Source organism: Arachis hypogaea, chromosome 4 (genome assembly GCF_003086295.3).
Source record: "Arachis hypogaea cultivar Tifrunner chromosome 4, arahy.Tifrunner.gnm2.J5K5, whole genome shotgun sequence".
NCBI classification, from domain to species: Eukaryota; Viridiplantae; Streptophyta; class Magnoliopsida; order Fabales; family Fabaceae; genus Arachis; species Arachis hypogaea.
Genome location: NC_092039.1, coordinates 1,670,311 through 1,697,743, shown reverse-complemented (window position 1 = coordinate 1,697,743; position 27,433 = coordinate 1,670,311). Strand labels below are relative to the sequence as shown.

The 27,433-nt window shown below is 33.4% G+C and overlaps 3 protein-coding genes and 1 long non-coding RNA gene across 14 annotated transcripts; 1 reads left to right on the top strand and 3 right to left on the bottom strand.

Moving 5' to 3' along the window:
* The first annotated feature begins 1,155 nt into the window (after positions 1 to 1,155).
* On the top strand, positions 1,156 to 8,911 carry LOC112795648 (kinesin-like protein KIN-12B). 3 transcript variants are annotated; one of them, XM_072234761.1, is made up of 17 exons: positions 1,168 to 1,684; positions 1,779 to 1,916; positions 2,262 to 2,345; positions 2,432 to 2,557; positions 2,653 to 2,712; positions 2,828 to 2,881; positions 3,090 to 3,182; positions 3,658 to 3,753; positions 4,057 to 4,202; positions 4,864 to 5,013; positions 5,120 to 5,249; positions 5,355 to 5,616; positions 5,722 to 6,395; positions 6,476 to 6,574; positions 6,707 to 6,859; positions 6,936 to 7,817; positions 8,312 to 8,911. In XM_072234761.1, the coding sequence occupies exons 1-17, from the start codon at positions 1,391 to 1,393 to the stop codon at positions 8,600 to 8,602; spliced, it is 3,732 nt and encodes a 1,243-aa protein (XP_072090862.1). In that variant the 5' UTR covers positions 1,168 to 1,390; the 3' UTR covers positions 8,603 to 8,911. The 3 variants fall into 3 exon arrangements, with proteins under 3 accessions (XP_072090863.1, XP_072090862.1, XP_072090865.1); XM_072234762.1 differs by having other exon boundaries at positions 1,156 to 1,684; positions 5,355 to 6,395; XM_072234764.1 differs by lacking the exons at positions 1,168 to 1,684; positions 1,779 to 1,916 and adding an exon at positions 2,102 to 2,167 and having other exon boundaries at positions 5,355 to 6,395.
* LOC112795649 (uncharacterized) lies at positions 4,102 to 4,982 on the bottom strand. Its single transcript, XR_003198923.3, has 3 exons — positions 4,843 to 4,982; positions 4,597 to 4,716; positions 4,102 to 4,237 (listed from the first exon to the last, which is right to left on the bottom strand). It is a non-coding gene; the product is annotated as an uncharacterized lncRNA (long non-coding RNA).
* Positions 8,912 to 11,029: 2,118 nt separating the features above from the next.
* Positions 11,030 to 17,960, bottom strand: LOC112795647 (15-cis-phytoene desaturase, chloroplastic/chromoplastic). Its single transcript, XM_025837690.3, has 14 exons — positions 17,699 to 17,960; positions 17,159 to 17,538; positions 16,149 to 16,237; positions 15,778 to 15,835; positions 15,319 to 15,474; positions 15,022 to 15,170; positions 14,408 to 14,527; positions 14,009 to 14,222; positions 13,804 to 13,906; positions 13,334 to 13,381; positions 12,773 to 12,818; positions 12,207 to 12,394; positions 11,917 to 12,079; positions 11,030 to 11,408 (listed from the first exon to the last, which is right to left on the bottom strand). Exons 2-14 carry the CDS (start codon positions 17,505 to 17,507, stop codon positions 11,349 to 11,351), a joined length of 1,743 nt encoding a protein of 580 aa, XP_025693475.1. The 5' UTR covers positions 17,508 to 17,538; positions 17,699 to 17,960; the 3' UTR covers positions 11,030 to 11,348.
* A 3,268-nt stretch (positions 17,961 to 21,228) lies between these two features.
* Positions 21,229 to 27,100, bottom strand: LOC112795645 (uncharacterized). Of its 9 annotated transcripts, XM_072234787.1 has the most exons (5): positions 26,613 to 27,041; positions 25,322 to 25,597; positions 21,824 to 25,181; positions 21,636 to 21,725; positions 21,229 to 21,471 (listed from the first exon to the last, which is right to left on the bottom strand). In XM_072234787.1, exon 3 carries the CDS (start codon positions 25,178 to 25,180, stop codon positions 21,887 to 21,889), a length of 3,294 nt encoding a protein of 1,097 aa, XP_072090888.1. In that variant the 5' UTR covers position 25,181; positions 25,322 to 25,597; positions 26,613 to 27,041; the 3' UTR covers positions 21,229 to 21,471; positions 21,636 to 21,725; positions 21,824 to 21,886. The 9 variants fall into 9 exon arrangements, with proteins under 9 accessions (XP_072090888.1, XP_025693471.1, XP_025693474.1 ...); XM_025837686.3 differs by lacking the exon at positions 25,322 to 25,597 and having other exon boundaries at positions 26,613 to 27,100; XM_025837689.3 differs by lacking the exon at positions 25,322 to 25,597 and having other exon boundaries at positions 21,824 to 25,184; positions 26,613 to 27,064.
* Between the last annotated feature and the right edge of the window lie 333 nt (positions 27,101 to 27,433).

Here is a 27,433-nt window from a genome sequence, read left to right as displayed (position 1 = left end):
ACATCTAAATATTTATTATAGGAGATTACGTCCTTATTATTACGATTCTTTTAGTACCTATAAATATCTTTTCATATTGTATCATTCTAGACAACTTGAGTAGACAACTTGAATATCTTTTTTCAGTTTAGTCTCTTATTTCTAACAGTTGAGAATGGATCTTTTGGTGGATCTTTTATTAATAGAGGAGTTGAATTTACAATTGCTTTATATTGATATTTCCGTTTTGATAATTTTTAAAATAGTTCATCAACATAATTTTTTTACTTTTAAATGTTATAATATGGTGACTCGTAGTTAAAGCATAATTTATAGCATATGTAATTGAAAATAGCTTATTATTTTGTTTTATAAAACCTATCTTGTGAAATTTATAAACTAAATTTATTGTTCTTCCTATATTTTCTGTTAAACGAAGTATAATATATCCATTATAGATATTAAATTTAACATTTACATTTGCTAGATTTTCATGAACAATTTATGTTATATGGCCTACTAAATCTATGATTCTTTTATTATAAATTGCTAAATTTATACCAGTAATACTTTTTTTACTTCATACATAAACTAAAATTTAAACTCCCAACATTTATTTAAACGGACGAGTGAGGTGACCACTCGACTAATTTAAATTGATTTTAATTACATTTCTTTAATCTTTATATGTTGTTAATAACTTAATATTGATAATTAATTTGTTGGATCTCGTTGTTAAGTATTTTTTTTGGACTGTAACTGTGTCATATTTTGAAATATTTATTTGACAATATAAATTTAAATAATATTTTTTTAATATAGACAGAATTTTAGTTTTAAAATTTTATTTAGGGTTGTAGTTATAAATCTCGCTAGAGAATTAATAAAGTATTTGTACAATATGTATAATGAACTATTTATTTGACATAATACAGTGATTTGGTATTGGGTAGTGCTAAGAACCAACTAAGGATCGAACTCCTAACTTTTCGGATCTAAAATTCTAATATCATATCATGAAACCACTCATCCCAAAAACATAATCTGATAGGACAATGTAACACTAATGATTATATCTCTAATACTTCCACCTCCAGTATTGTACGTCTAAGCTATTGGCTCCCTGTACTTTTTCTTATTTTTTTTTTATTCTATTATTCGTGTTGTCCGAAATTCTCATTGTTTCTCCATATTTTTTTCATTAAAAAAAACCTCGATCTTTGGAGTCTTGAGCGTCACAGGATCCAAACCCGTTTCAGGCGCTCCAGATCCAACACAAATTCAAAATCCGCATCTTCGCTCTCTCCCATCCCAATTATTCAAAATTCTATCTTCTACTTCTCGCCCCAACGGCTACTTCAACTTCCTCTCTCTCTCTCTCTCTCTCTCGATCGATCCACCATCAACAAAAATGAAGCACTTCATGCTGCCCAAAAACGCGAGCCTAAGGGACGCTTCCGCCGCGGAGCTCCCCAAACAGAGGCCGAGCAACTCTCGCAAGCACAAACCCTCAAAAGAGAACGACCCTCCCTCAGATCCCAATATTTTCGCTCTCGCCGCTTCCGATTCAAAGCCTTCGCCGGCCAAATTGAAGAGCCCCCTGCCTCCAAGACCTCCTTCTTCCAATCCACTGAAGAGGAAGCTCAGCGCCGATGCTTTTGCTGACAACTCGGCCCCCACCGGATCCTCCGATTCCGGCGTTAGGGTACTTCACTGTCTCCTCTGCTTGATATAGTAACAGTAAATACTGCAATTTTGATGAACTGATTAATTTATAAATTTATTTTTGGTGTCATTAGGTTGTTGTGAGGATGAGGCCACTGTGTAAGGAGAAGGATGAAGAGGATCCTATAGTTCAGAAGATCTCTGATGATTCGGTGTCGATCAATGGCCAGACTTTCACCTTTGATTCGGTTGCAGATATGGAAGCTACGCAGGCATGGTTTAACTTTCTATTTGACCCAAAATTTGATTATCTGTAGTGTTTTTATCTTCTTTTAAGTTCAAAGTAAAATAATAATTACTTTTCCAGAAACAAAATAATTTCTAAATGTTTACTAACTGCTTGTGGTTTTTGGTTTGATAATCTTTTTATTCCAATTTTCCAGCTGGATATTCCAAAGTTCAACTTATTCTTTGATTGAGTCACAGTGTGTGTTGGTTTCTATTAGCTTGTTTTGAGTTCAACGTAAGATAATGATTATTTTTCCAAAAGAATCAATTGCCAAATGTGTTAATTGCTTGAGTTTAGTGTTTGATAAACTCTTAGTTCAACTTTCCAGCTGGATATTTTCGAGCATGTTGGGGTGCCTCTGGTTGAGAATTGCTTGGCTGGTTTCAATAGTTCAGTGTTTGCTTATGGACAGGTAAAAATTTCTACGTTTTCCTTTTGAATTTTGTTGTGTTCATTGTAAATTATGGTTATATAACTTTTATTTATTTAAAAAAAAAGACTGGGAGTGGAAAGACTTATACAATGTGGGGTCCTGCTAATGCTTTATCGGAGGAAAATGCAGCCAGCGAACAACGGGGTCTTACACCCCGTGTCTTTGAGAGACTATTTGCACGCATAAATGAAGTGAGCACAGAATTCTTTTCCTTTTTTACATTCCCTGAAGAATTTATGTGTGCACTATTTGGTGGTGTTTATCTGTTGTATTTTTTCCTGCACAGGAGCAAACTAAGCATTCAGACAAACAACTCAGCTACCAGTGCCACTGCTCTTTTCTTGAGGTTGGAAATTCTCAGTTACATGTTTCCAATTCCATGATGATGCACATTTTTCGATACTTTTTGATAGAAACACAAAAAAAAAAGAAAAGTAATAACAATAAAATATTTTTTGCAGATATACAATGAACAAATCACGGATCTTTTAGATCCAAATCAAAGAAACCTACAGGTAAATCTAAAACATTAAGTTCTTTATTTCCTTTATTTCCTGCCTCTTGTCAATTATTTTACTGCTTATGTTACATAGCCAATCCCAAGCCTGGATGAAAGAGGAGGGTTGTGTTAAGTCTTTGATGTCCATCAAAACTTTATCGAATCTTCGTGAAAATTATTTTTCACCATTTTATACTTTAACTGATCTTTTGTTGTGTATCCAGATAAGGGAAGATGTTAAATCTGGTGTTTATGTAGAAAACCTTACGGAGGAGCAAGTGTCAACCATGAAGGATGTAACTCGGCTTTTAATAAAGGTGTGATCATGGATTCATCATAGTTGCTTTAGCACATGTGTTTTAGTTGTAGTAATGTAAAATGTTCTCTTAATGTCTTCTTTCTTATGATCTCTTAATGCACAATACCTAAGGATATGATTAGATAGTCTTATCCCGCTGTTCTTTTTTCTGTAGCTGGTCATTTTTTATGTTGAGAAGCTTGACAGAAAGTAGTCACGTTGCTTACTTAATGCCACAAAGTTGAATGATTTCGTTTCATGGAATTAGATGAAGATATTTTAAAATTTAAATTTCAAAATATATTGTTATAGGAATATCCCGGAATTTCTTAGTGCTTGTTTTCCGTTTCAATAAAACATTTATTTAATTAATTAACACATTGTCAACCTGGAAAAATGTTGGTTGGCCCATATCATACATGTCCCTATTTGTTATTTGTTATTTTTTAACCCTTTTTTTTCATATTTTACATCATCAGTGTTTCATTTTGCAGGGATTCACAAACAGAAGAGTAGGTGCAACCAGTATAAATTCTGAGAGTTCTCGCTCACATACTGTTTTTACTTGTGTTGTTGAATTTCGATGCAAGGTGATGCACTCCTCTCTCATTGCCTGGAAACTATCAAGCAAAATATTTTAAGTGTTACAAGTAAACTGGCTATATTATATTATAGAGGAGTTTGTTTTGATAGGATAGTAGGATATAAAATAACGTGTTGATGTCATAATGTGATATTAAAGTGAGAACAGAATTACTGAGATTTGTTTGCTCAATGAACTGCTGTATGGTAGATACTACGGCTCCTGACAATGGAGCTGTAGATAGATATGTTTACTCAATTTCTTGTGACATATATCTGGAACTGGACTTGAAGTAAATACTTGCTTGCAGAGCTCGGTAGATGGTACAAGCAGATTTAAAACAAGTAGAATCAATCTTGTTGATCTAGCTGGATCAGAAAGACAAAAATTGACTGGTGCTGCAGGGGAGCGTTTGAAGGAAGCCGGCAATATCAATAGATCACTCTCACAGCTTGGGTATGGTTTAACATGTTTGTATGCTACTTTGCGAGCTGATATCAGAGATTTATGATATTTAGTTAGTAGTTACGGATAGTGTATTATGGCTTTATATCACATCAATTTGGAACCGTATTTTATGGAAAGTGAATAACCATTCTGTTACAACTTGAAAGTTGAATCAGCTTTAATCAATGTCTAGATTCTGCTCATATTCTATGGTTTTCATGGAAAATTGAGCTCAAATAATCAGCCAATAAATAAAGCAATATGAATATAAGATATCCTGAGCAGGACATTGGATAAATGTGAAATGTGAGAGTTATTGTGGAACAATAAATATTTTGCTTAATGTTAACAAGCATATGATATGGTCGTCTCAGTATATTCTGGCAAAAACTTTTTCCATTACCTGACTGAGTTTCGGGTGTGATGCTTTATTTGCTGCAAAGAACTGCTTCTGTAATCCGTGTAGCTCAAACATGAAAAGCAAAGTTTCTTGATGCTCTTAGCCTCTTACCCTGTTTTCAAACTAAATAGAAAACACAGATGAAATTTATAAGAGCAAAATGTTGAAAAAGTGAAAAAATTATATATCATAGGCAATAAGGCATACATGTATATTGGGATCAAGAATTTCATCTTAGCTAGTACTTACTGAGGTTAAATGGCGGTGCAGGAATCTGATAAATATTCTTGCAGAAATTTCTCAGACAGGAAAGCAGCGCCATATACCATATAGAGACTCCAGGTTGACATTTTTATTGCAGGAGTCTCTTGGAGGAAATGCAAAATTAGCAATGATTTGTGCTATTTCTCCAGCACAAAGGTAGTATGTAAACCAGTGCTTATTTTATATGTATTTGTCTTTGATGTGTATTTTATTGTGATCGTTATGTATTATGGATCCTTTGGATGTGATTTTGGCTCTGCAGTTGTAGAAGTGAAACTTTCAGTACACTGAGATTTGCACAACGTGCCAAAGCTATCAAGAACAAGGCAGTTGTTAATGAAGTCATGCAGGAAGATGTCAACCAATTGCGAGAAGTGATACGACAATTAAGGGTGGGTACTCTCTATCACCATGGTCCATCATTTTATTTATTTATGTATGTCTTGCTTTCGTATGGAGTTCATGTTGGATAACATGTAAGTGTATGAAATCATTAGGATGAGCTGCATCGAATCAAAGCAAATGGTTACAATCCAGCAGACTCAAGTGGAGGTCATTCAGCAGCTTGGATTCGAAGAAGCTTGAATTTATTACAGTCTAGCCTCAGTCGGCCACTACAATTATCTTGCGTTGATGAAGATGGTGATGAAGAGATGGAGATTGATGAGGAAGGTGTTCATGACCATGATGCTGTTTCCTGCAGTGCCACTATGTTGGATAATTGCAATGTTGCACAAAATGACAAGGAGCAGGATATGGGTAAACCCTGTGATGATAAAAATACTCCTAGTTGCTCTGGCAGCAGATGCCTTAATGAAAAATCATCCAGTTCAATAGTAACAACCAGTTTCTCACTTCCTGTAGGTGAATCCCTAGGAGATTTTACTGGTTTTTCAGCCCCTAAAACGTGCAGTGATTCTCCTAGTGCTACAATGGATTGTGTCACCCCAGATAGTCTCAGCATAGTTCCATGTGATTCATCCCCATTACTTAAATCCCCAACTCTCAGTATTTCTCCTAGGCTCAGCAGTGGAAGGAAAAGTCTGCGGATGTCATCAGTGGTCTCCCCTTCCGAGAACGACCTTGATGTTGAAAGTGAGATGGGAATTAAAACTGGGAATCAGAAAAGCTCATCTGCTGCCTTTTCAACTCAGACAGCTCCAAATTTCCTTTCTAAAACAGAAAACTTAGCAGCAAGCATACGCCATGGTCTTGAAATTCTTGATGGCCATCGTCGTAGTGCTGCTTTGAGGCATTCATCATATAGGTTTTCGTTACTACCAAGAGAATCCAGATTAGTTGTTCCAGCTAACAGAGTTGATGTGGGAGTGCAGACTTTTCTTGATGATACTGTCAAAGAAGATTCTTCTGTATTCACATGTAGTAATTGTAAAAACAGAATGCAAGTTGATGCTGATGAAGCTGACAATAACTCAAACCTACAGTTGGTACCCGTTGATTGTCCTAACTCAAGCCTAGAGTTGGTACCTGTTGATAATCTTGGGTCCGCTGATAAGTCGAAGAAGCATGTTCTGAAAGTACATACAAAAACTCTAGCTGTATTTTCCTGTATAATTTGAATTCATTATATCATTTATAAATCTTTCCTGTATCACAGGCAGTAGAGAAGGTTTTGGCAGGATCTATAAGGAGAGAAATGGCACTTGAAGAATTCTGTGCAAAGCAGAACTATGAGATAATGCAGCTTAACCGCTTGGTAAGTTTCTCTTGAGTTTCTGTTGTTTATCTACCACCATCCCAGTGTCCCTGTCGAAAAAAAAAAAAAAAAGAAACCAGTGTTTTACTAGTTTGTTGCCGTGTCCGCAACCATTTGCAATCATATTTGTAGGTGCAACAGTACAAACATGAGAGGGAGTGCAATGCCATAGTAGCACAAACAAGGGAAGATAAAATTCTTCGCCTTGAGAGCCTCATGGATGGTGTTTTACCCTCTGAGGACTTCATGGATGAAGAACATCTGGCCCTTGTCCATGAACACAAGGTAGAATATGTTCTTCTAAGGTTTTTGAATTCTTACTATATCATGTGCTTATAAATTACTTATCTACTGTCAACAGCTTTTAAAGGAGAAGTTCAAGAATCATCCCGAAGTTTTGAAGATGCAGATAGAGTTAAAAAGGGTAAGAGATGAACTAGAACAGTATCAGAGTTTCTACAAATTGGGTGAGAGGGAAGTGTTGATGGAAGAAATACAAAGTTTAAGAAGCCAGCTTCAGTTTTACGTTGATTCTTCATCTCAATCTGGAAGGAAGCAATATCCCCTGTTGCAGTTAACTAGTTCCTCCCAACCTAGATTGTCAGCAACACTCACAGCCATCCCAGAGTCAACAGATGAGAAAGCTGAAACAGACGAAATTCCAGAGTCAACAGGGGAGGAGAGGGCTGAGGCCAATGAAATTCCAGCATCATCAGAGGAGAGCTCTGAAGCGATACTTGAAAGAGAAAGAATTAAATGGACTGAGGCAGAAAGCAGATGGATTTGTCTTTCTGAGGAATTGAGAGCTGAGCTTGAATCTAACAGATTGCTAGCTGAAAAGAGGAAGCAGGAATTGGATGCCGAGAGGAAGTGTAGTGAGGAACTTCAGGAAGCAATGCATATGGCTATAGAAGGCCATGCAAGGCTTCTCGAACAGTATGCAGATTTGGAAGAGAAACATATCCAATTGCTTGCGAGGCATAGAAACATTCAACAAGGAATTGAGGATGTCAAGAAAGCAGCCTCCAGGGCAGGAGTAAGAGGTGCAGAGTCTAAGTTCATAAATGCCCTTGCTGCGGAAATTTCAGCATTAAAAGCAGAAAGAGAAAAAGAAAGGCGAATCCTAAGGGATGAAAACAGAGGCCTTCAATCCCAATTGAAGGATACTGCTGAAGCAATGCAAGCTGCAGGTGAATTGCTTTTGCGGCTTAAAGAAGCAGAAGAAGCTGTCACTACTGCACAGGTTAGTAAGAATCAAGTGTACTTCCACTGTTCATATTATGGTCCAAGTAACTTAAATTTATTAATGATATCTTCTCCACGGAGATCTTCTCTAATATTTTATGCTTCTATTGCTTCCATTCATTTAAACCTTTAATGTGCTTTTAAATTGTCTATTTGGTTGTCAAAATAATCAAAATATTATCTCCTCGCACCAAAATTAGTCTATAAAATGAACAAAAAAAAATTGAAAAACATATCATTCTTGTGGAATTTTAACACTCATGGTGACCCTAAGGAGACTAACTTGTTACTTTCTTGAATGATGAGAGACCACTGAAGAGGTTTGAATCCCGAGAGACTTGTCTCTCAATTTTTTTCAGTGATAAAAAAGGATCCCTTCATAAAAATTTTCCTGTGATTACTTATGACATTAAGTCTCTTTTATCTACCAATGTGAAAACCTGAAAGGCTCAGTGAATATTTGAGACTGACTTTTATAACATATAATTGCAGAAACGGACAATGGATGCAGAACTGGAAGCTACAAAGGCCTATAAACAAATGGAGAAGCTTAAGAAGAAACACGAAAAGGAAATCAGTGAACTCAATATTCAGCTCAAAGAAACGCGTGCAAAAGAATTGATGCAACCAGCCTATGATGATGACATTGTAATGCCCATATATGATGAGCCACATAGTATTGGTGTTCATGATCTTGAGCACTTTGATAATACAGAGGATGGGGAGTTTGAAAAACTAGCAGAACCATCATGGTTCTCTGGCTATGATAGATGCAACATATAGAAGAGATAATCACACCTTTTTTGTATGTCACTGTTACAAAGTTTGTTGATAAATGATTGTATTCTATTCTTTCGTTCTTACTCTTTGTGAGCATAAATGAGTTTGTCTCTTGCTTGCTCTGAAGAGAGATTTGTGTAATAGAAATGTGACTTTTACATGTCTCATGTCTGATGTGATAATCAAAGGCCCTTTATGATATGTATCTATGTAAGAGGTTGTGAAAATGAATGAACCATGAGGAAGCAACTGTACCAACATATTAAATATTGAAAGGGATTTCCAAGGCTTTGATTTTTTGCCTTCGTCAAATGTCAATAGTTCAATACCATGTTTGAATGAATAATTTTCTTACATAATAAGTTTCTTTTTAATTTTTGGTCAGGTCTTATATAGTAAGGTAATGTCTAACAAATCACCAATAGCCTGAATAGAATAGTCTCACAATAACTACCGCCCCAGGGAAAAAAAATTGATAATATAAATTAATTTAGTATTTAGATATATATTATATCAATATGTATCTATTTTTAATATATTAAAACAGTTTAAAGTAGTCTCTAGATACATGGTTAGCTTTTTAGCTTTCTATTATTATGCCACCGCAGCTTAAGGGCTAATTCACACAAATTGAGTACAATTTTTTATCTTGATAGTATGTTATAGGATTCTTATTGTATTTTTATCCTCATAATAACCTATTTTTATATAATGTTAGGATTTTTTTTACTTTAACTTTTTATATTTTCTTACTCTTTTATTTTTATGTAAGTTATACTATTGCTTTTAATGTTAATGTTAATTCTTTTTAATAAGTATAAATTTAATTAAAATCTAATTCCTTCTCTTCTCCTTTCATACTTATATTTACTATATAAATCAATATTCACTTCACACATTTTCTTTATCTCCTCTCACATAATCTCATACTCTTTCTCTTTCTCCTTCTCCCTCTCCATTCTTTTGCACAACTGGAATTTAGTTGATGATCATAGTTTTTATTTATTTTTTTAATTTGCTAAATATATGTCTTTGTGTATGATTGTATGATTATATTCATTAAACTTTTTATTTTTTTGTGTAATTGTATTCATGAGTTATATAGTGTCTTTTGTCGCTTATATATCACTTCTTTTTCCTTTCAACAATTTATATTTTTTTAATATCATTTAATTGTAATAATATTGTTGAAAAATACATATTGTCGTGATTTATGAGAAATAAAATTAGAAAATTGAATACTGAATATCATTTTTAATTATCAAAACATTAATAATATTTACATTTTCTAATATCATTTAGTTGTAATAATATTGTTGAAAATATATGTTGTCATGATTCATAAAAAATAAAATTAGAAAATTGAATATCATTTTTAATTATCAATACATTAATAATATGTACTATATAAATTAACATTTAATTTACATATTTTCTTTATCTCCTCTAACATAATTTTATACCTATTTCTCTTTCTCTCTCTCTATTACTAATTTTTTGTACAACTAAAATTTGGTTGATGACCATCATTTTTTTTAAATTTGCTAAATGTATGTATTAGGTGATTATGTGATTGTATTTATTAATTTTTCTATTTCTTTGCGTAATTGTATTCATAAGTTATATAGTGTCTATGTCGCGTATATATCACTTCTTTTCTTTCAACAATTTTACATGTTTTAAAAGCATTTAGTTGTAATAATATTGTTGAAAATACATATTGTTATGATTTACAAAAAATCAAATTAAAAAATTTAATGTTGTTTTTAATTATCAAAATATTAGTAATATTCATACTTGTATTTTATTTAATAGTTTCATCATTGTACCATAGTATTTAAATATAACCTAAAAAATAAAAAAAACAAAAGTAACTATTTGAAAAATAAAAATAAAAAACAATTAAATAAAATCAGGTAAATAAACTTCAAGTGAATATTTTTATTACTTATAGTCTAATTTATGTATAATTTTATTTTTTATAATTATTAAATTTTGAATTAATTTTTTATTTTAAATTATCATCGTTATAAAATTAAATTAATTTTGATATGCTACTATTCTACTAAACAAAATTTTAAACTTCTTAATCAATTAAATTTAATTCATATTATTATTCAATTGAATTATAAAATAACGATTAAGCACAATTATTATCTATACTAAAACGGTATATTTTTTCTTTGTATTTATTTTTTGTTGAATAATAACATTATTAAATCATATATAGATTACCAAATTAAATAAATATATTGTACAATATTTTTTACAAATTAACTTCTAAGTTTAATATTAATTTACATATGATCTAATATATCCCTAAACAATATATATAACATTTTAAATTTATACTATATAATATAATTAATTTAGCTATCTATCGTGCGTATTCTTAGCCTGCAGTTTTCATGAATTCTAAAAATCTCTAGATTTGTTCAATGGAAGAGCTCATGCCCTTTTGTGAATATTTTGCTGCTCACCGGAAGGTTATGGCAAATGTAGGCTTACATTACATGATATACAACATTAGTGGCATGTAAATACAGCTCCACGGTTAGCCACCTTATAAATGAAGTTTCTATGCACTTCTATTTGCTCATATTAGCTTTTTTCACTATATTTTTCTGCACAATTCCTTGTCAAAATATTTGCCTTTAAGATACCAAATAAGAAAACAAAAAATCTCAGCCCCTTAAATCTGATGTTGAAATGATCTCTCTAGCAGATTTACCTTCACTTCATGAATTGGTTAAATAACACTTGCTTGGGCCACAGCTTTCTGGCTCCGAGCAGCAAGTAGCTCAGAATCCTGCAAAACTTTTTAGTTATGCCTCAAAGACAACAATGCAATAGATAGAAAAGAAAAAAAAAATCAGGCAAAAAAAAAAGCTATTTAAGATTGAATAAAACTCATTCTGAAACATTTTAGTCTTTTACTAGGGGCTTAAGCTTATTAGGACTAGGCAGGTCGGCACTCCTTACGTTAACTATTGATATTAAATTATTTCAAACAATGTTCATAACCAAAAGGTTTTGGAAATACAAATAAAAGATCATTCACAGGCCTTTTCTTTATAGCACAAGTTGAAGATAATTGGATCATAAAAAAATAAATCTACTCTAATTGAATGGGAAAAGTGTTTCCCTACAAAATGTACATTTAATCATCCTAGCCAATCAATATTTTGAAAGAGTGTTCTTGTTTCTTTCTTTTCATTTTTTTTCGCTAGAATATAGTGATAATGGCATTCCTTGCTAATGATTCTTACATCATGGAGCCACAATTTATATTGAAAACATTATTCAACGGATTTTACCTGTACAATAGCCTGTGCACATAGCTTCCCTGACAGAACAGCACCTTCCGTTGAAGCTAAATATTTTTGTTTTGTGTAATCTCCAGCTAAATAGAAACCTTCTATAGGAGATCGTTGTATGGGACGACAAGGTTCACAATTTGGAACAGTTTTGTAAACCGACCTGAAAGAATGTAGTAAGTTCTATTAGAGTTTAAGAGACAATTGAATGTGACAGCTACAAATATCATCAGTTACAGTACAAGAGATTCCACAACACATGTTTCACACGAGGAAATATTCAATCTGACCTGGGTGTTTTAACAACATGGTACTTAACAATCTTTGCTTTTGTCTGGTCTGCACAAATTTCATCAGGGAACAGTTTGGCAAGTTCAGACATCGTAGCAGCAATGATGTCTTCATCACTTCGAGAAACCCATTCTTCAGCAGGTGCAAAAACCAATTCCAACATAGACTGGTTTGGGTTATAATATTCCTGCAGAACGTGAAGAGTTACACAAACAACTTTCCAACGTTCGATGATACCCAGAAAAATCGCTATATGCAAATGAAATCCATTCATAAATGGGCTCAGATATTTTGACAATTTGAGATTTTGAGCAGAGACATTAGACATTTAGACATATGGAGTTTACTGTTTATCCAGAAAGCTAGAACTATATTCAATTAGGTGTCTTTGTTCACATACATACACATAACATGGACCATACTAACCGGTCCCACCTAATAGGGAACAAAACTTAGTTCTTACTGATGTATACATTAACATGGACACTGGCAACAACTTTTGAACAGGTTGAGGAAATACATTAAGTGCAAAATCATCGACACATGAGAAGGTTTTAGCTTTTACCTTACAAGTTACTGACATGTCAGCATATACACTCAAAAGTGGACTTCTGCATTAAGAAATACAAAATGTACAAGTGAGGTTATTGAAATGCTTTATGATTCACAAATGGCATCAGAAGCAAAGAAGAAAATAGTTTAATCAAACCCTGAAGTGAAGATACCCTCATACACAAAAAGCTCGGATACTAGGAACAAAACAAAGCACAATTAAAAAACATCTATTTTCCAAAGCAAATATGATGGTATCACTTGCAATTATCGAAAAAAGTCCTCTCTAAGTTAGCAGTTAACAAGATGCAGTCATTCTTTATTAGTCACCCATCTTTTTCTTGTAGATAAATAAGTGAATCTTTATTACTTGATAAAGAGGTTATGTTCTACACTATTACTGCAATATTAGAATTAATTTTCCAACTAGCGGATAGAAATATGAGAGCACATTAACTTTGTGAGGCACAAAGTTATAAGCATTTATGTATCACAAAAACCAAATGAAACATTTAGCAAACAGAATTTCTATCCCTTTCAGCTATCAATTTCATTTTTAAAGTCCAAGTAGCACCTGCTGAAGAGAAGATGATCATATGTGTTCTTCAGTTTTCTGTCAAACCTGCAAACATGATACATATATACATCACCACACCAGTGAAGCTAATAATAAAATCATCAGTGACAAATATTACAGATTAATTCTATTCTAATTACTATGATTACTGAAAAGATATATGAACATAATCAGGGACATTTTTTTGATAAAAAAGAAAAGAAGTATATTAGTATATTTGTCGATGATAATGGCGTTATTTAAAATACTAAAATGGATTTACATACTCTCATCTTCACAGTTTCAGTTCTCAAAATTACAACCACCATTCGTCATTAAAACAAATTTACAGGCACATATTTCAACTCCATACTGTCAGTGGAAATAAGAGTTTCCGTATAGAAGACAACAGCATGAAATAATAATGACAAATAAATTAACTGAAAAGTTGGTAGCCGAATTTTTCAACATCATAAATCGTTACTGACCATATATGAACATTTATAACCGGGACTCCTACTAGTTTCTCCAATTTTTGGAAATATGGAATCTCTTTCCAATTGTTTGGCACAAGAAGCTTCAGAATATCAACTGTTCCAAGAAAAAAGTGCACAACAGTGTTAAAAGATGGATATCAAGAATGCTAGATGACCAACTAACCAATATAATGAGGGGATATAAGAACAAAAATACCTGGAGTTGCAAACACATAAGCATCCCCTTCAATCACCTTCCCATTATTTAGCAAGAAGCTCTTCACAGTGCCATCATCATTTAGATCGATCTTTTGAATGCGAGAATTTAAATGAACTTCACCACCCAAGGATTGAATATGATCAACAATAGGCATACAAAGTCTTTCAGGGGGATTACCATCCAAAAAGGCCATTTTAGAACCATGCTTTTCCTATTGAAGAATTTGAATTAAAAAATTGGATAAATAGCAAAGTTTCAGTTTGGAAGAAGCTCTCATAAGGGTTACTGCTAATCAAATTCCCTCTAAATATGGCAATGGTAATGCTACTGATGTGAGCTTGTCAAATTTATACTAATACAAGTTGAATAATATTTAAGAAAAGGAAATGATTGCACCTGAAGAAATCGGTTTAAGGCAATCAATATACATTGCATTGAAAGTTCATCCGGGTTGATGAAATTTAGTGCCTTTGACATGGCTATGAACACCTCATCAGTTACTCGGTCAGGTACACCCTATAATCAGGAGAAAACACTTTTGTTATTCACAAATACTTGCAATTCAGATCTGACAGAGGTTGCAACCTGTTCTATGAAATCAACCAAAGAAATGAAAAATTTACAATTAAGTAAATACAATAAGTAATTTAATATAAAATGTATAACTACAGATATCCATTTTTGTTTCTCATACTACTGTGTTCATAAAAGTATGAGATGATCAACCAAATAAACAAGGCATAAAGATTTATTTATTCTCCTGTTCTGGGAAGAATGAAGCCCTTTCTTCATATAAATTCAGGCCAACACCAAGCATCTCAACTTTAAATCACTAGGAAATCCATTCGCTAGTGACCTTGGTACACCACCCTTATCACTAAAGTGATAAAGACATTGACAAATGGACAAGACCTTCCTCTTGAAATTTTAAGTCAAAATAAGCCACATCATGATTAGAGAAATCCTTTAATTGTTAGCTAAAGCAACACAACCAAGACAACATTTTATACCTGCTTTCTCATCCAATCTTTAACAGAAAGGCCATCTTGAGCTTCAACATAAGACTGACCACCAAGCATAGCTGGCAGAAGCCCAATTGCAAACTTGACTTTTTCTGGCCAAGTAAGCATCTCATTGTTCCTCAATATTGCCAATATTCCTACAATCACCATTCACCGGGTCCAATGTATAAGTATGGGTTAATAGTCAGGAAGAGGAAAGTGAAAGCATGGCAAAGAAGAAAACATTTCAAAGCCCGTTAGACATCAACATAGTCATTATGTGCAAATATAAGTCTTGAATCTTACCATTTAGTGGAGCTGGTAGGGCTTCAGGAAAATCAAATCGACTAAATTCTCCAGGTTTACTTGGCATTGCAAAAATCATAGAATGTTCCTTCCATTGTAACCGATCATTAATACCAAGTTCTCCAAATAGATTCTGCACATTAGGGTATGCCCCAACTTTGGGGGAGGGGAAAAAGAAAGAGGAGATTATGTAAAGAAAAGACAATTACAAACTCATTCCAATAATTGACACAACCATATTGATTAAACATTTTCTTTTCCAGTGATAGTGTTTTGTAGCTGTAGGAGGATTCTTCTTCTTCTTCATCCTTTTTACCTCTCTCTTAGTGGTCACTTATATGTTATAGCAAATAAAAAGGAAGGTTCACCACAGGAATCTTTTTTCCTTTTTTTTTTTGGGTATGTAGGACTTATATTATATTATTAGATTGAAAGACTGCAGAATTTTAATGAACTTACAGAATATATGCAGGCCTGTCTCATACCAGTCTCCATCTTCATCTTGCCATGCAGCAACCTTACAAAATTGGGACAATAGTATAAAAATACAAGACATTTAAATCTGAGATATGATTAGTAATTTAGTATGCTGCAAGCTGTGGAAGTATTTAATCATCCTGCCAATGAAGTTACCACAACAAAGTCTTGAAAACTAATTCAGACAAAAGGAAACCATATTATTTATCATATAAAGGCAAGGTAATGCATCTGTCAGATAATATCAAACAGTGAAAGAACACTTTTTTTTTTCAATCACACAGCAAGCTTAAATGATGAAAATGCAAAATGCAAAATGAAAACTAGAAATGGGATTAAATTAGCAGAAAAACCTTTCCACCTAGAACATCTCTTGCCTCCAGTAATACAGGCTTGTGACCAGCATCTGCCAAATATTTTGCAGTCGATAAACCAGCCAATCCTGGGATAATTTGAAACATTCATTGATCCAAAATAATAATTTCAGAAAAGGAGCCTAAGAAGTATATGCAAACATGGTCGTGTCTCTTATCTTTAAATATCCAACATGATTTTATTTGACCTTTAACTTGAAATTTGATAAAACTTATAATTTAGAACAGAATTCTTCATGGAGACCAGAGCATCTCAATATCATCAAGCCTAAACGTGTGTACATCTAGTTAACAAAAATACAGTAACCCCTACAACCATATCAAAATACTACTATTTTAAAAGAGATTTAATTTGTATATGTAGTCAATGTAAAAAATTTTTACACAGATATCCAATCATGTATTGCCATTTGACGCATAGATGCAAAGGTGTTTGACTCAAGTCTCAACAACTTACTATCTCAAAATTATACAAATGCTTGCTGAGTAAAACTCTTCTACACTTAATAACAGGGTAGCACACACAGCAATTGAACTAAAAATATGAAGCTTGAGTGTACCAATTACCAAACGTATACAAGTCAACACAAAGAATCGAATCCAAAAATGAAAGACACATACAAAAAAAAATATAAAATAAAATAAAATATGCTAGAAAGATAAAAACTTTGATTCTTTGACTAAGTTAGCTTACAAAATCTATAACTAAAGCAATATCATTTGAACTTAATTTGATACCATGTCAGGAAAAATCAATTTTACACGTGCATCCAATTACGCAATCTGCATCAATAAGCTAATTTTTACAATTCATCCAAAAGAACAAATATAATTGGATTGGACTGGACGACAGTCAGTGGATCAAAATTAATCGCATATAATTTATCCAAAACACACATAAGATAAGTTGCTGGTCATAATTTTGATGAATATAACTTATTTATGAGCCAAAAAAACAGAAAACTGCACTGGTACAGCTCAAATTCTACCTGCTCCAGCAACAACGACCTTCAACGGTTTCGCCGGTCGTGGTGAATCACGAAAAGTCGAAGACAAGAACGCTGCTTCGAGGAAATTCACGGTGTTCTCAAGCTCCGGCCGAGGGTAATCGACGCAAAACACTCGCAACGGAAGAGAGCCATGCTTCTTCCTCAACAACCTAGTGGTGGTGCTCTTAGCAGCACGAGTCAAAGCGAGTCTGAGACTCGGTCCCACCGACTCGCTGGCGCCAAACGAGAACGACGCCGTTTGGTCCGAGCTCGTCGCAGAAGTGAATTTCGAAACGGTTCTTGGGGCAATTTGGTAATTCAAGTTCACAGCAGATATACACGTGGCCATTGCTCCGGTTAAAAAGAGAAACAGGATTCAGCTTTATCATCAAAGAAAGAAAGAAAAGAAAAGGCAGTCAATAATATATAGATACTATGTTAATTAACAAAAGATAATATGGAATAAATTAAAGTGTTTACTTAAATGCTTTGAAATTCAATTAATGTGTTGTTTATAGAAACTTAAAATTGGTAGATTACCTAGTTGGAAGGAGAGGAACTGAAGGGGATGATGTAGTTGAAGAAGAATGTTGGTTGTTTTAATAGTTAACTTAACTGTGTGAAATGGGAAACGGGAAGTGTGAGAAAGACGAAGAAAGAGGAAGAAGCAGTTGGTGGAGATAGCACCACGCCACTGTGTGTAGTAGCATTATTTGGTATTTGCACTTTCCACTTGCATGTGCGTTGGGGTTTTTTTTTTTTTTTTTTTCCCCAAATAACTGACACTCGAAGTCTCGAACATACCACTTCTAATAGACATAAAATTGTGTTTGACTGAAATATAGATAAAAATATTATGTCTAAAAATATTAAATTGATATATTTTATATCTATTAAAAAATACAGAAACACTAATAAAGAATACAATTTATTTTTTTATTTTTTTATTTTTATTAATTTTTTATAATTAAATTTTTTATTATTTTATTTTTCTTCTCAAATTTTTAAATAAAAAAATAAAAATAAATTATATTTTTATAATTTATCACTAAATAAAATACAAGAATTGAAGAAAACAAAATTATGTGTGTCTGTCTTTTGTGTATTGTTTTTAGTGTCTTATTTTATCTTTTTCTAAAAAACAAACGTAGCTCAAAAGACTATGTCATTTGTATTATAATTTCGTTAGTAAAAAATTTTTTAAAATTAAGAATGAGACTCAAATTTACTACCTTTAGATGAGTATGTGATTTATTTTTTTGGTGACTAAGTACGAGATTTATTGAGTATTAATAGATTATTTCTTTATTAATATCCTTTTATTACTCAAAATAAATTTCCGTTGATAAAAGATTATTCAAAGTCATTCTTTCTCTTTAATGAACTTATTTAATATGAAAAACAGAATACTATCTTAAAAAAAAAGGAATTTTTATTCATTAAAGTTTATGAGTTTTATGTACTTAGCTAGTAGCTACCGGTACCAAATAAAAAATGTGGATTAAGAATTTCTATGTTAAGAATATTCTTGAGTGGATGGGGAAGAAGAATACGACAAAAGCCAATCCATTTTGACGATTGTGACTATGCGGTCATTAAAATTTGATGACATTGGCACTTTGCTCTTTTCTCTGTCTCATTCAATATTTTTTATTTCCTCACCCTGTTTTTCTGCCTGTTCCCATGAAATTATTTTCGGAATGAATGATCTGTGTGTTGGTGTTTCTTTAGGTTGTTATGCCCATCATCTTTGCATTTAATTTGCAATATAGTGCGGTACTTGAATTCACCGTATTTATTGAATACGATGGTACTTGACCAAAAAAATGAAAAATCTCATAAATATGTCTTGGGAGTGTCAATGACAAGAATAGTTATATTATGCAAAATTATTGGGAATTCAATTCCAATTAGCATTTGGCATAAAACGCTATAGGCTCTAAGGGTGTACATGGCGGCAGAAAATCATATTTGTCTTAATTTAGATTTAATCTTAAATATATATCGAATTTATTTTTTTTTTTACTCTAACTCAAATCTAAAATCGATAAAATCTAAATATTTTTTAGTTATAATTATATCGAGTCTAAATGGGATAAAAATTGAGTTTTTAAAACTTTAATAATTTAAAAAAAAATTATTTATAAATAAACTTGTTAGTTGTTATTGAGAACTTAATATTCATATTTAAATTTAAATTTGTCCATAAATTCTAAATTAATGCTTCTTTGGGACAAGCACTTTTATTAATCTAGTCAACACTTAATCACCATTAAAAATAGGGGTGAATGTGGATCGGATATGGCCAAAATCTCGATCCGATCCACACTAAAATCATCGGATTCAATATCCGCAATTTTTAAACTTGGATCGGATCCGATCCGATGTGCGATCGGATATCGAATATATCCGCAAAACACAAAAATATTTTTAAAATCTTATTTTATTAAAAAATATTAATAAAATTCCTATTTTTTGCTCTTTTAAATAAGTTTACTCTTAAAATAATATTAAACTTACTTTTCTTAAATAATAAAATTAAAATAATATAACATATATGATAATTATTAGTTAAAATAAAATATAAGAAGATTATTTAATTATTTATTTATTTATTTTTACGGATCTGCGGATAGCAACATAAATCACGCAATCTGATCCTATAAGTGTGCAGATCCAATCCGATCCGATAGCATTGCGGATTGGATTTGGATAAATACAAGTGGTGGCCTTGGCCCCCTAACAAATTTTAAACATATACTATTATAATAGATGTATTATATAGAGTAAAATTTAATAGCGTAATAATAATAAAAAAATTCGTATTTTTTATGTATTAGAGTTTAAATTTATCTATATACATTTATATTATTTGTATTTTTTATTTGATTTAGAGTTCTTTTTATATTTATTTTTTTAAATTAATTTTAACATCTATAATCATATAAAAAATATTTTAATATTATTTATAATAATATTGTGTTTTTTTAATTGGCAATTTAGTTGTTTTTTTATTATTTTCTATTACTTTTTACCCCTATTATTATATAAAAATACTTTAGTATATTTTAAATTCACATAACAAAATTGTTAGTGAGATTAATTTATATTATTTTATGTCATATTTTAATATACCGCGATATGCGAATCGGATCCGATCCATGAACATCCCTAATTAAAAACACTAATGATGACTAATTGATAGCTACAAATTACAAAACTTGCTAGCCTCCTAACACTCCTCTTATTTCTAATTTAACAAGTGTGCTTAAAAATAAAATAATAAACATATAATTAATATAACATAATATTAAAATTAATTTAAAACATATATACCTTTAGGGAAGAAGAGCACCTTTATGGTGTGTTTGTTTGAGGTGAAAATGGGAGGAAGGAAAAGAAATGGGAAGGAAAATAGTTATTTTTCTTTGTTTGGTTGAAGAGAGAAATGAGAGAGGAAAGAAAATGGACGGAAAAATTTTGGTGGGATCCACCAATTTTTTTTCCTTCCAACAATGGAGAGAAAATGGAGAAAAAACTAATTCTCTCTCTCTACTTCCAATATTATCCCTTTATTTTTTTTAATATATTTTATAATATAAGAGTAAAATTGTCTTTTTATAACATTTCTTTCCTTCTTATTTTCCTTTTATCCAAACACATCTAAAGAAAATAAAAATCTACTCAATTTTCTTTCCTTTTCTTTTTTTCCTTTCTATTTCTTTTCTTCCAACCAAATATTTCCTTTCTTTCCTTTCTATTTCTTTTCTTCCAACTAAACAGGATTGAATCACTTATCAATACAGCGAAAAATGGTCCTCCTGGCAAGATTGGCAAGGGAGCCGGCATGCTATGCACCTTATGCCCTCATCCAACTTGTCTGAATTATCTGGTTTTCCAGGGTGTATGTGCTTGCCCAGAGTGCAGTGGACCGCTTATTCTGGACCCGTTAAGCGCTCCCAAGTGGCGACTTTGTTGCAACAAGTACAACTGCTTGTAATATTTGAATTGTATATCATTTTTATGCTTTTCCTCTCTTACTAATGTCTATATTAATGATATTTTCAATGTTCTTCTTAATGGCTACTTATTATAGGAAACTTAGTCATGTTTAGTTGTGTACATTGTTCAGCCAAAAGAAAAACCTTTTACATTCAAATGATTGCATATTAGCATCTGCCTTTACACTTTCTGATCTAACACTGCTTTTACACTTTACATATGATTACAATTTCAAATATACAAATCTTTAAATTGCTCAGGTTTTGTTTTGCACAAAAGTGGAACTTCATGCCTTTCCCATCTACACATCCCTGAAATCACAGAGAAAGATAATAAGTAATCAAAAACAATTAGTTTGTATTATAACCATAAAACAAATTATCAAACTGGCAGAAATATACTCAGTTCTTATAGAAAGAATTGGTCCTTAAAAATCATAGCAAGTACTATGTCTGCACAAGTAAAATACTTCTACCATTAATCAGCAGCAGTTGCCAGCATATGAAGTGAATAATTTGCTCATTAATATATACACTGAGCAATGAGGCAAAGGAGCAGAGTATCCCTGAAGAAACCAAAATGATATAAAATTACCAAGATATCTAATATTCTCACTATCATAGGTAGTAAAAAATTTTCTTGGTAAAAAATATTGATAATTACCTTAAAGGCCTCTATCATTGAGATTAAAGGCTTGCACCAGAATGATCCTGTAAGTGAGTGAAATCAGCATTTATTAGGAAGTTGAGCAAAGGTTTGTCTGTTGGGGCTGCAACCCTGTACCATCATCTTCTTGTAGACATTGAAAGCTCTGTCTTTGTTTCCTGACAAACTATGCCCTCGAATGAGAGCATTATAAGTGAAGACATTAGGTTCCAGACCCCTTGCTTGCAGTTCCTCGTACATCTTTCCGGCTAGGTCCACCTCTCCAATGATCCCAAGATGGAGAATCAATGCATTGTAAGTGTAAAGATCAGGAGAAATTCCCCTACACTTCATTTCGCCGAAAAGAGAAAGAGCATTGTCCAACCTGCGTGATCTTCCAAGCCCATTGATCATAAGATTGTACGAAACTCTATCAGGATCAAGGCCAGTTGACTTTAGTTCCTCAAAGTAGTACACGGCATCGTCGATTCTTCCGGCCAAGCATAGGCACTCTACAAGAATTGTGTAAGACTTTAGGTCTGGCCTTATTCCCTCTTTAACCATCCTCTTGAACATATCACAAGCAACATCAATTTTTCCAGCTTTCCCAAATCCATTGATGAGAATATTGAAGATAGCACTGTTTGGCTTGCATTGATAGTCTAACATCTCCTCAAAGATCTTCATTGCTTCCTCAAATCTCCCGCTCTTTAAAAGTCCATCTATAAGAGGTCCATAAGTGCAGGGAGTGGGAGAGAAATCACCACTTATAAGCTCATAATACAAATCTAATGCCTTATTGATGCTATTAGATTTCACAAGCGCAGAGATGATAATGTTATGGGTTATGGCATTAGGCTGGCATCCCCTACTCTGCAGCTCATTGAAAAGTTCAAGGAGTTCATCAATCCTCCCAGATTTACCATGAGCATCGAGCAGCAAGTTATACGTGAAAATATTTGGATGGCAACCTGCATCCTTCATCTCCACGAAAAGATCCCAAGCTTTTTCAGTCATTTTAGATCCAAGAACCCCATCCATCAAGCAATTATATGATTCAACGGTTGGGCGAACTCCCAAAGTTTTGGTGAACTTATCAAATAATTTTTTAGCATCAAGGATCTTCATCCGCTTACACGAGGCTTTAATTAGAGGTAATATTACACAATCATCCTGGAAACCAGAAGCACTTACCAATCTTTCGGCAAATAGAATGGCATCTTCAATTTTCGCTTCAACTAAAATGGATTCCATTAGTTCTTCCAAGGATTGTTTGCCTTTCTCTAAACCTGCCTGATAAACAAATTCCATGACAATCTTGATAGCATCCTCTATCATTCCATACCGTACAACACCAGGAAGGAGGGTGCACAAAGTTACAAGATCAGGGTAGAGAGATTTCTTCATCTGATGGAAAAACCAGAATGCATAACTAACTCTGTCTTCTTTGATCAACCCATAAATGATGGCGTTATAAGTCAGAACATCATGACTACAGTTCATCATCGTCATTCTGCATAGCATTTTCAACGCCAAATCAACTGCATCATTCTTGCAAAGACAATCAAGGAGTGTGTTGAAAGTTATTGTGTTTGGAGGACATCCAGACTCTGTCATACTCCCAAACAGTTCAAGAACCTTTTCGACTTTTCCTTCTTTCCCCAAGCCAGCAAGTAGAGTATTGTATGTCACTACCGTCGGAGCCAGCTTCAAATCCTTCAGTCTCCCAAACATTTCCCATGCCTCATCAACTCGATCGGCCTTGTAAAGCATATAAATTAACGAATTAACCATAATTATATCTGGTTCACACCCATTGCTTATCATCTCATCCAAAAGCTCTATGGCTTTGTCTATTTGCCCTGCTTTGCTATAGCACTTCATCATCATATTATAGGTTACTGAATCTGGTGAAAGTCCGCAGTTGTAAAGATCGTTGAATATATCATTTGCTTCTCTGATCCTACCCATTTCTGCAAGACTATATAAAGATACATTACATGCTACTATACTAGGCGCAATTCCTCTCTTTTTCATCGTTTCAAAGGTCTCGAGAGCTTTTCCTGGATCACCGGACTTTCCATAATAGTCGATGAACAGAACATATGAATAAGCAGTAGGTTCAACGCCCAAAGATTCCATATTATCGAAAAGTTCTAATGCCTCATTTAATCTTTTCCTCTTCAAAAGTCCAGAGATCAAAGTGTTGTAAGTATGAAGATTTGGAGAAGTTCCTTTCATCTTCATCATTTCTAACATAGCAAAGGCCTGATCAATGCTCCCAGATTTGCATAAAGCATCAATGAATGTTGTGTAGGAAACCACGTCAGGTTCATAACCATCAGCCTCCATCTCCCTCCAGAATCTTTTCACCATATCCAAGTTGCCACAGTTACTGAACTTGTCGATCAAAGTACTATATGTTATCCGATCAGGTTTGTGATGGCTCTCTCTCATCTTTGTATATAATTCCTCGGCCTTATCAAGCTTCCCCGCATTACAAAGAGCATCAATCAGAACTGTATATGTGACAACATCAGGCCCGCATCCTTCATCATCCATTTCCCTTAAAATAGCACAGGCATCATCAATTTTCCCTACCCTACCAAGTGCTCTAATGCATATGGTATATGTGTACATATTTGGCCTCAATCCCAAAGTTTTCATCTCTTCCAACAAATCCATAATGGTTCTGGTATCCCTTTTCTTCCCTAGTGCTACCATCAGTGCTGAGTATGTCTTCATGCTAGGCTGAAGCCCTTCCGAGATCATTCTTCTATAAACCTCCAAAGCCTCTCTACAAAACCCAGGTTGGAGTAGTAAATGGATCAGCCCATTATATGAATAAGCATTCAGGATGAAACCAGCTTCCCTCATCTTTCCAAGTGCAAATGGCGCTTGCCGAATCCCACCTTTAACTGAAAGAGCCTTAAATATAGTGAGATACGTATTCAAATTTCGATTAATAACTTGCTTTTGCATTACATCAAAGACAAAGACCATATCCTGAATCCTCATGTGAGCCCTCAACAACTCAAGCATGTAATTGCATGCTTCAGTGGTATGCAAAATATTCGGCAACTGAGCAACCATCTTGAAGTAGGAAAGAGCAGAATTTGGATCCAAAGACTTCAGAACTCCAATAACTTCTTCAGAGGACACTCCCGTTTTTCTCTTGTGATTTTCCACAACCACCTCGTGTGCACACTTTGTGCCAAAGGCATGAAGACCCACTTGTCTTCTTCCAAGTTTCTTCTGATTTAGCGAAGACCCATTAGTCAAAATCTTCACTTTCACAGAACTGCTTCCGCCCAAGAACCCATTATTGCTCAGAAGATAGACATTGGTGTCAGTGAAGGCACAGCAATATGACATACTGCTAGAACACATGGTTGAAGAGCAGAGTATTAAGATGACCATAAAAGCTACACAATTATCTAAACAATGAAGAAAAGAAGCAAATGGAGTAAGTGAATTTAATTGAAGTGCATATGAAAGCAGAAGAAGAGGTTTAACCTGTTATGCAGGGATGAATGGAATGGAAGGTGCAGAAGCAGGGACACAGACACAGATGCTTTACAATGTCTAAGCAGATTCAGGCATGTCGATGACCAATTATAAAAAAGTTTTCGTCTTTGGTTTGGATAATTTTGCAGCAAGATAGATAGTAAGATATCTAGATAGAATCATGTTCTGTAAGGTGAGGTGAGATTGTGAATGGACCAAGGTTCTGAAAACCGAACCGGTCATCAAACCGCTCTAGTAATTGGTTTATTAGTTCAACCGAAAAAACTGTTTTATAATAAAATAATAAATAAATTATAAATAAACATTCTAAAACATAATTATAGTCTAATATAAACCTTAAAATAGGCAAAAGTATCCTAAATTTGAAGCATTATATGAAATATCATCAACCAAAGTCTTATAATCTTATAAAAGTACAAATTAAAAAATTAAATAACAAAAAAAATATCTAAATATGAAATGACAAATTATTCAAAATAACATGAAGCTTGTGACTATTGTTGGAATTAGGAGAACTAGGATTTGCAGCATTATTCAAAACAAGAAGATTAGCAACCAAATTATTATCCACAAATGCATTATTATCAGCAAATGCTTCTTAATTGATACTATTATGTATAACAAATCAATAAATCATCAAAACAGTCACAATCTAAGCATAATTAACTAACTAAAAATGACATTGTTAAAGCTGGACAGTATTTCTTCTTTACAGCAAAGATACATTCACCAGAAGTCCATAACTATTGGAAGAAGATCAAGGTAACACCGGTAAGCTCCCGTGCACAAGCTGTATAGGTGGTGAAGATCTTAACACGAGCAAGGAAACAAAGCACCAGACAATGGAGCAAGATGATGAGCAGCTGAGAAAGATTAAACCGCAAAAACCAAATTTATTCCTTATTATTATCTCTCAACAACAAATGATTCCACAATTTAAAACCTTATTCACCAGCTTCTCTTCTAACTCATCTGGAAATGCTTAAATGCACTTCCACAATATCCAAATATCCAAATACAATAACCCAATAATCTCAAGTTCTCAACTCTCAAGGACAGCAATAGGTACACAACAACAACAAAAATTAACAATGGAAGACAGATGCAGAACCATAACAGAATCAAACAAAATCAGTCAATCACTGTAAAAACTAAAATTCAAAACAAAAATTAAAGACAATAGAACTACAGAATATCAATTCTAAACCACAGACAACAATAATTGAAGGAGAAAAATAAAAAATCAATAAGTCACAAATTAAAAATCCTAAAAAAGTACCTTCTAGAGCATAGAGGCGAGGGAGCACTGTAAGGCTGGACACAGCAGAATTGGAAAAGAGGTGGCCCGGACCGCTGCGGAACTGGAGCCGAGGATGGTGGTGCGAGGCGGAACTGGAGCAGAGGGTGGAGCGTGGCGGGAACGGAGCAGAGGAGGGTTGGGCGTGGCCGAACTGAAGCAGAGAAAGGCTGGAGCGCGGTTGAACAGCGCCGGCGCGATGGAACAACGGCTGCTCAACGGTTGAACAGAGCCAGCGACGATGGTTTCGAAGCTCAAACGGTGGCTGCACGATGGAACGGAAGGAAGTTGTGACGGTGGCTTCGAAGCTCGAAGTTCGAAGTTGCGACGGCGGCGAAGGAGGAGCTCAGTGATGGTGAGAGGAAGAAGAAGCTGGGATGGAGCGTTTTGGCTTTGCCGTTGTGGATGGATAATGGACTAATGGCTTATGTGGTATTTTAGGAGTTTCGGAATAAAATTAAACTAAAACTAAGTATTGGAGATACTCTAATCAACTAAGACCCGTTTGGAAACTTTAGAAGTAATTTTTTTTAACTTTTGACTTATGAAAAATAGTAGTATTAATGTTTGGTGTAATTTTTAAAATCAAATTGTAACTTTCTAAGAAGCTATTTAAGAGTTTATAGAGAAGTTAAAAAAAATAATTTTTCTCATAATACTTCTACTTTTCATCACATTTCTATAAAATAAACACTTTTAGAGTTAAAAATCCAAACACAAAATAACTTATTTATAAGTTACTTCTAACAGAATCATTTATTGTTTAAGTTATTTTATTAAAAGGAACTTAATTAAGTTAATTA